Source organism: Chiloscyllium plagiosum, chromosome 17 (assembly GCF_004010195.1).
Source record: "Chiloscyllium plagiosum isolate BGI_BamShark_2017 chromosome 17, ASM401019v2, whole genome shotgun sequence".
Lineage (NCBI taxonomy): Eukaryota > Metazoa > Chordata > Chondrichthyes > Orectolobiformes > Hemiscylliidae > Chiloscyllium > Chiloscyllium plagiosum.
Window position 1 is genome coordinate 65,522,907 of NC_057726.1, and position 9,016 is coordinate 65,531,922.

Sequence of the window (9,016 nt, forward strand, 5' to 3'; positions counted from 1 at the left end):
AGTGACCAATTCTATGTATAGTACTCCAGAGATGGTCTCATCAGTGCCCTACATAACTGAGGTTTAACCTCCCCACTTCAGTATTCAATTCCCCTCACAATAAATTGTAACTTTCCCAATTACTTGCTGTACCTACATGCTAACCTTACGTGATTCGCGTACAAGGGCACCTAAATCCCACTGCATCTCAGAGCACTGCAATCTCTCAACATTGAGAAATTTTAAAAAATTCTTCCTGTCAAAATTAACAGGTTCACACTTTCCTACATTATTCCACATTTGTCACATCGTTACCCACTCTCACAGCCTATATGTTTTTGTAACCTCCTTACATTGTCTTCCCAACTTACTTTCCCACCTACTATTGTGTCATCAGCTAATTTGACAACTGTACCTTCCATGTATTAATTCAAGTAGTAAATAATTGAGGTCCCAGTGCCAATCCCAGTAGCACATTGCTTGAATAAAGGTGTTACATTCAAATGTAATGGGACTTTCCCCAAATCTAGGTAGCTTTGTAAAATTAATAACTCTCAAGCCAATTCCTTTAAGACTCTAGGATGAAGTCCATCAGAACCCAGTCATTTGTCAGCCTGCAGCACCAACAATGTACTCAGGACCACTTCTCTGGTAATCTATAATTTTCCTGAGTTCCTCCCTTGCTTCCATTATCGAATTTATGGCTGCTTCTGGGATGTTACTTGTATCCAATACAGTAAAGACTGATGTAATATGCCTGTTCAATTCATCAGCATCTCTTTATTTTCTATTATTAATTCTCCAGTCTCATTTCTATAAGACCAATTAATTACCCAGTCATGTGAGCTAAGACTAGAATGCAGCTTAATTGACAAATTTGCTGTCTGGTACTGGTGCAGTGGAGCAGCAAGGATTTGAAAATAACGAGGACAGGATTGTGCTTTTGAACAATTTAGAAGAAGCTTTATTCTGTGTCTAACCGCATACTGTATCTGCCCTAGGAGTGTTTGATCAGAACATTGTAAAAGGAGCTTTACACTCTTTCTAAGCTTATGTTGAAACTCTTGGATTGCTTGATTGGGAAAGTTTGAAGAGATGTGTAAAGAAAGTTTTACTTTAGGAGCATTTCATGGCAACATTGTTATATACTCCACTTAAAAAAAAGTTAACATGTGGACTCACAGCAGGCAGCCATTCCAATAAAATGGGCAGCAGGGAGGGCTCTACACTACACTCTATCCTTCATATAAAAGATAACTTCAACATTAAAATGTAAGAAGGTCTATGTACACAAATTCCCAGAATGCTATACAACTAAACCATTATCAACAATACTTGAAAATCTACTGGTTAATTTAGATTCTTATATTTGCTGTAATCTCAACCAAAGCACATTTATTCAAAACTTCAAGTCAATCACGTTTAAAAATAAGAATTCGTTAACACCAACATATTTAACAGAAATATCAGCATTTGACAAGAAATATTTTTTAAACACTTTTTGCCCTCCAATATTCAATTAATCTATCTGGCTTCATTCTCTTTCTGATTGAGGATCCTCCAGCATTTCCAATGTTGGACTGGTTTGGACTGTCAAAAAGCACATGACACCAGGTTATAGTCCAATGGGTTTATTTGAAAACACTAGCTTTCAGAGTGCTGCTCCTTCATCAGGTGCTAGTGAGACAGAAAGACTTTAGACACAGAATTTATAAGGAAAAGATCAAAGGGTGATAGAATTTTTTTAGAATTAGAATACTTACAGTGTAGGTACAGGCCCTTCGGCCCAATAAGCCCACATCGACCCTTCGAAGAGTAACCCACCCAGCCCCATTCCCCCAACCCTATTACTCTACATTTACTCTGACTATGCACCTAACGTACACATAACTGACCACTGTGGGCAGTTTAGCAAGGCCAATTCACCTAACTGCACATCTCTGGATTGTGGGAGGAAACTGGAACACCAGGAGGAAACCCACACAGACACGGGGAGAATGTGTAAACTCCACACAGACATTCACCCGAGGCTGGAATCGAACCTGAGTCCCTGGCGCTGTGAGGCAGCAGTGCTAACCACTGAGCCACCGTGCCATCCTTAATATGCAAACCCCAAAGTTTCTTTCAAGTCACTGCCTTGAGGGAGGACCTGACCAGAGTTGATTAGAAGATGAGTCTAGCAGGGAAGACAGTAGAGTAGCAGTGGCAGGAGTTTCTGGGGATAATTTGGAGGCAGAGAGGAAATCTGTCCCAAGGAAAAAGAAACATACTATAGGGTGGGCAACCAATGCTAACGAGGAAGTCAGGGATAGCATAAAAGCAAAATTAAAAAGAGTCGGGAAGATTAGTGGAAAGTCAGATGATTAGAAATTCTTTAAAAACTTGCAGAGGACAATAGCAAAAAGTGGGGAGAGATAATGAAATATTAGAGTAAGCCATCTAGTCATAGAAAAGAAGATTGCAAGAGTATTTTAAAATATGAAAAGTAAGACAGAGGAAGGAGTAAACATTGGACTGCGGGAAAAATGAGGCTGGAGGAGAAGTAATGGGGAACAAAGAAATAGCAGAGGAACTTAATACATGTTTTGCATCAATCTTCATGGTGGAAGACACTAGCAGCACACCAGAACTTCAAGAAAGTTGGGGACAGAGGTGAGTGTAGTGGTCATCACTAAGAAAGTGGTGTTGGAAACTGAAAGCTCTGAAGCTCTGGACTGGATGGACTACACCCCAGAGTTCTGAAGATGATAGCTGAGGAGATTGTAGAGGCATTGGCGATGATCTTTAGGAATCAGGGGAGTGAGGGAGGGCCCAGAGAATTGGAAACTGGCTAATGCAACACCTCTGTTTAAGAAGGGATGGAAGGAGGGAGATAGGATAAAAGAAACTATAGGCCGGTTAGCCTGACCTCCGTTATTAGTAAGATTTTAGATGAGATTGCAGAGTCCAAGATAAAACAGGGCTGAATCAGCACAGCTTTGTCAAGGGAAAGTCAAGCCTGACACATCTGTTAAAATTCCTAGAGGAAATAAACAAGTTTTACCATGGATGCCCAGTGGTTGTGAGCTATTTGGATTTCCAGAAAGCCTTTGTCAAGGTGCTGCACAGGAGGCTGCTAAAGTGATAAGAGCCAGTGGTGTTAGAGGTAAGGTATTAGCAAGGATAGAGGATCAGGTGACTAGGAGAAGGCAAAGTGTAGGGATAAAGGTACCTTTTTCTGGAATGGCATCCAGTGGCTAGTAGAATTCCTCAGGGGTTTGTGTTGGGACCACAACTATTCACGTTATACATTAATGATCTGCACAAAGGAACTGAGCATTGTTGCTAAATTTGCAGATGACAAAACAATAGGTGGAGGCGCTGGTAATGTTGAGGAAGTGGGGAGGTTGCAGAAAAACTTGGACTAAGTAAGTCGGCAAAGAAGTGGCAAATGGAATATAATGGGGGAAAATGTGACGTTATTCACTTCAGTAGGAAGAAGTGGCGTAGACTATTTTCTTAATGGGGAAAGCACAAAGGGACTTCGGAATCCTGGTTCAGGATTCTCTTAAGGGTAACATACAGATTCAGTTTGCAGTGAGGAAGGCAAATTCAATGTTAGCATTCCTTTCAAGAGGGCAAGATCCAAGAGCATGGAGGTGCAAATGAGACTGTATAAGGCTCTGGTCAGACCGTATTTGGAATATTGTGAACAGTTTTGGGCCCCTTTTCTAAAGAAGGATGTGCTGGCATTGTAGTGGGTCAAGAGAAGGTTTACAATTATGTTCCCGGGAATGAAGGCCTTAACATATAAGGAGCAGTTAAGGACTCTGGGTCTGTACTTGATGGAGTTTACAAGGATGGGGGAGGGGGGCGGAATTTGACTGAAACTGACAGGCCTGAATAGAGTGGACATGGAGACTATGTTTCCATTAGTAGGAGAGCCTAGAACTTAGGGGCACAGCCTCAGAGTAAAGGGAAGACCCTTTACAACTCCGATGAGAAGAAACTTCTCCAACCAGAGGGCAGTGAATCTGTGGAATACATTGCCACAAAGGGCTGTGAAGGCCAGGTTATTGAGTGCACTTAAGGCAGAGATAGGTCCTTGATTAATTGTGACAATGCTGTCACTTTAACAAGGTTATTTTGTCCTTGTGATTTTTTCAAGAGAGGTTGTATAGGCAGATGTGCGTGGCCCAACATTTCAATTCCCCCTCCCACTCTGCCGAGGACATGGAGGTCCTGGGCCTCCTTCACCGCCGCTCCCTCACCACCAGACGCCTGGAGGAAGAACGCCTCATCTTCCGCCTCGGAACACTTCAACCCCAGGGCAACAATCTGAACTTCAACAGCTACCACATTTCCCCTTCCCCCACCTCATCCTAATTCCAAACTTCCAGCTCAGCACTGTCCCCATGACTTTCTTCCAGCACCATTGATCCAGAATCTGGTTTCCAGCATCTGCAGTCATTGTTTTTACCTAGATGTGCTGAAATGTCCACTTTAACTAGGAGTGGCCAGTTCTCCCAGTTCAGGTTTTTTTCTAGTTTGACTAAGTTGGATCAGTGAAAAGCTGCTAGTTGAGCTGTAGTAGAGAAGCTGCTGCAGTCCAGAGGGAGGTTCCAAACTTCAGCAAATGATTCCTGACTGACTTTTTTCTCTGAAATCTCTCTTGCCTGTAAGACTAGTGTTGAATTTACCTTTTGCCAAAGGGTGTGTTTATGGGATGTTCTGAGAATTGGAACACCTCCTTAGTTAAGTTGCTGTATTGAGGTGGTTGAGTTTTCCAATAGTTAGGTTATTCTAAATTTTGTTTTCTTTTGTTCTTGTTTCAACTGTAGCATTTAAATAAATTCAGTTTTGCTTAAAGCAGAGTGGTTTAACCAGCTGCATCACCCCTGGAGTATCCACTTTACATCTGCCTTTAAAATACAAAAAGTTAGGGTCTAGGCTACCTTATTAAAATATTTTGAGGGGGTCTGGCCTGATCCATAACAAGGAAAAGGCAGGAGAATGGAGCTTAGAAATACATCAGCCATGGCATAGCAGACTCGATGGGTCGAATTGCCTAAGTCCGCTCCTTTGTCTGTCATCAATTCTAATAATCTGCAGATTTGGAAAAGACTCATCAAATTGCCTTTACAGTCCTTGGCAAAGGAATTATTAAAAGGTCAGATAATTGCTACCTAAAGAGTACCAATAGATCATTTCTCTGGATTTATACCTCTGTAACTCATACTGTCAAGGAACAAGTTTAAACCTTGTTTCGAAGTGTTGTGAAATAATTCTGTTTTTTAAATTTAGCTTGTTTTTTTAAAATTTCTTCTTTTGTGGAATAAATCTGTCCTGTTACTATTGAAATTCTGCAGCCTTGTGGTTAACCATGTCAACTAACTAAACAAAGCAAACATAGGAATATCAAGCCAGGTTTCACCTGAGGGTCTGGCTTTTCAGTAGTACTATCAGCTGGGATCAAAACAACTGAATTGTTTAGCTTGTGTGAATTTGATACATGGAAGTTACTGCCTGGTCACTTGTGTAAAGACCTCATGACATGTGCACTTCTTTCTGCAGTTCCATTCAGTGCTGGGTGGTATGAAAGTATTGGAGTGAGATTTGCTCCATTCTAGCTCAGAAATATTTCAAACTCTTCTGACAGAAGCTGTAGGCCATTATCTGACACTCTCATCTCTGATACAGACAAAAATACAAGTCAACATCTCAAAATTTTAATGGTTTTGCCACTTATAGACTCAATAATTATCCATTTGCTACAGCTATCAATCAAAACAAGGTCATCTTTACCTTTCATATGAAAGAATTTGTCTTGTACTCGACCTCAAGGTTAAAATGCTGATTCGGAACTCCTTCATGCTGTTCCCACCAAGTTGCCAGTAAATAGCTGAGTGGTTCAGGCACAAAGCTGTCAAAAACAAAATCAACAATTTTGACATTATACACCTACTCAGGAGTTATGAATCTAAATTAAACAATGAGCCACATAAGGAGATAGGTTGAGCATCTTAAAGGAGGATAGAGAGAGAGGGGTTTAGGAAGGGAATTGCTGAGCTTAGAGTCTTGGTAGTTAAAGGCACAGCCATCAGTGATGCATTGTTTAAATTTGGGGAGCACCCTTAAGTGAAAGGATAGTCAGGAGGTGTATGCATAACAAAGTTATAGATAGCAGTTTGCATTCAGGGAGATCTGCAGGGATATGGAGGGTTTGTGTGAACATGCAACTTTTTTTTAAATACAATAAGCTTTAAAAGAGATGTTTTCAATTGTTTTTACCCTGAACAGTTTTCAAAATGTAGAATGAAAGCTACATTCTTCTTTAAGGCTTTGAGTCTCTGCTGCAGCCAATAACCTGCTCCATTTATGTGCTTCTTATGTAGGTGATTAAGGATCTAAAGGGGTCTGACTATAGCTGGTCCTATCAGACTCCTCCATCTTCACCCAGCAGCTCCAGTTCCCGAAAATCCAGCATGTGCAGGTATGTATGATTGACAGGCCAACTGAAACCTCAGCACCATTCCCCCTCCACTACCCTGAGATGGTAATATTTCTGACTGGCCTTCTTATTAGGAAAAAAAGCATAATTCCTTTCGGAGCAGTTAGGAAGGTTCACTCAACTCATTTCTGGGATGTAGGGATTATCTTTTGAAGCAAGTTTATTTTATAAAGAAACATGTTGGGCCTATGACCACTGGAGTTTAAAAGAATGAGAGGTGATCTTATTGAAACATATAAGATCCTGAAGGAGCAGGATAGGGTAGTTAGTGGGAGAATGTTTCATGTCAGGGAGACTAAAACTAGGAGGAACTATCTTTTAAGATAAGGGAACTTTTTTTTTCTCTGAAAAACCTTTCGTTTACAAAAGTTGGTGGAGGACAGATTTTTCATTCAAGGGTGAGCATTTATTCAAGGTTAAGTTAGATAGATTTTTGATAGACAAGGGAGTTGAGGATTGTGGAGGACAGACAGGAAAGTGGAGCTCAAACCACAATCAGATAAACCGTAATCTTACTGAATGGTGGAGCAAGTTGAACAGCCAAACAGCACACTCCTACTTTTACATCTTAAGTTCCTGATCTCTTTCCCTCAGACATCATGACATCACTTAATGGCAGGTTTTGGAGCACTGACTACAGAAAGGGAGGTTATCGCAGTTCTAATGGTTTAGAAAGATAGCTTCTTGGTGATTGAAAAGTAGGGTCTACAATATTACAATTCATTCAGCCATCCATGTTCTATGGGCTTTCAGGAAAGATCCACATCTTTTCTCTTACGAAGCAGCTACTGTTTCTGGGGAACAACTTCTGGAGAAAATGTGGCTCATTTTCCAAAACTTGAACTGAATTCTTACTGGAGGGAAGGGAATGACTTTTATCATTTTAAAAAGACATGTGGAAAGTGATGGAATATTTTGAAGCTTTTCCTGCATGTCAATACAACTAACATTTGGTCCATTGTCCCTTAAGTTTCCTTCAGCAGACTGATACACTATTGGCTTGATTTGCAATTGGCTGTCCAAGTACAAGTCATCTATTAATTAAAAATGTATTTCCAGTTGGTGGATTATTTAAGCTAATGCATGCCATCAATCAGCTCAATAAGCCACTTCCATTTGAACAAACTCCTGGTTCATTAAAGGGACATTTGAATTGGATTGCTGGATTACACCAATGGTTCTGAGGCAATGCTGTCAAACGAGGCTCATGGTTATGGGCCAATCATTGAAATACAATCAGTGTGACTCAAACAATCCTTTGGACAATTCCATGCATGATCAAGTCTCGACAGTTAGGCTGATGTCAGCCTATCACCAACCACATGCACCACCTCCTGCAAGCTCTGTTAACCACTGCATGTGTACTGGAAATAATCTATTGGCATTGATGTGGCTATCTCCATTTCAAGAGCATGTTAAAAGATCTATAGAATGATATAGCACTACAGGATCCTATTCAGCCCCTTGTGACTGTCCTGGCATCTTGCTAGGGCTATCCTGTTAGTTCCAGATCCCTGTTCCAGATCCCAATAGCACTGTAATTACCTTTTTTCCCCTACAGGTATTTACCTAATTTCCTCTTGGAATTATTAATGAATCTGTTTCCAGCATTCTTTCAGGTAGTGCTTTCCAGGTCACAAGAGATCACTGCATTACTTCCCCTTGCTTTAGAATTTTTGTTGGTTAATTACTTTAAAATCCCTGGCGGAGAAAGTGAGGACTGCAGACCTGGCCCTTGGTTACCAACCGTTCTACAATTGGAATCAGTTTATCCTTATTTACACGATCAAATGGCAACCACTGATCTCCCCCACCCATTTGATAAAGTCATAGAGATCTGAAGCAAGGAAAAACATCCTTTGGCCCATTGCATCAATGCTAGTCAAAAAGGAACCACCTAACTATTCTAATCCCATTTTCCAGCACTTGGCCCATAGCTTTGTGTCTTGGCATTGCAAGTATGCATCTAAATAATTTTTCAATGTTAGAAAGGTTTCTACCACGCTTACAGAGAATTCCAGGTTCCTACCACCCTCTACGTGAAAAGATTTTTCTTCACATCTCCTCTAAACCTTCTGCCCCTCACCTTAAATCTATGTCCCGTGGTTATTGATACCTCCATTAAGGGGAAAGGTTTCTTCATGTCTACCCTATCCATGCCCTTCATCATTTTATGTATTCAATCAATCTCTTCTGCTCTCAGGAAAACAACCACAGTCTGTCTAATCTCTCTTCATAACTGAAACTCTCTAGCCCAAGCAACATCCTGGTAAATTTCATCTGAACCCTCTCTTGTGCTATCCCATGTCTATAATGTAGATTCCAGAACTGCTATACTCCAGCTCTGGGCTAACCAACATTTTATATAATTCCAGCATAACCTTCCTGCTCTTCAACATGATGCCTTGACCAATGAAGAATGTTGGCATTTTTTGCCAATCCCCAATTACCCTTGAAATGAGTGGCATACCAAGCCATTTCAGAGGACATGTAAGAATCAACCCCATTGCTGTGGAGCTTATGTAGACCCCATGTAGACCAAACTGG

At 40.8% G+C, this 9,016-nt stretch overlaps 1 protein-coding gene across 17 annotated transcripts in view; it reads left to right on the top strand.

Annotated features, from left to right (window-relative positions):
* LOC122558578 (protein MTSS 2-like) overlaps window positions 1–9,016 on the top strand; it is a 145,048-nt gene that overhangs the window by 111,420 nt on the left and 24,612 nt on the right. For all 17 annotated transcript variants that reach the window (XM_043707352.1, XM_043707337.1, XM_043707339.1 and 14 more), the window contains one exon: window positions 6,354–6,451. In XM_043707352.1, the coding sequence (XP_043563287.1) occupies window positions 6,354–6,451 (98 nt within the window). The remainder of the gene's footprint in view (window positions 1–6,353; window positions 6,452–9,016) is intronic.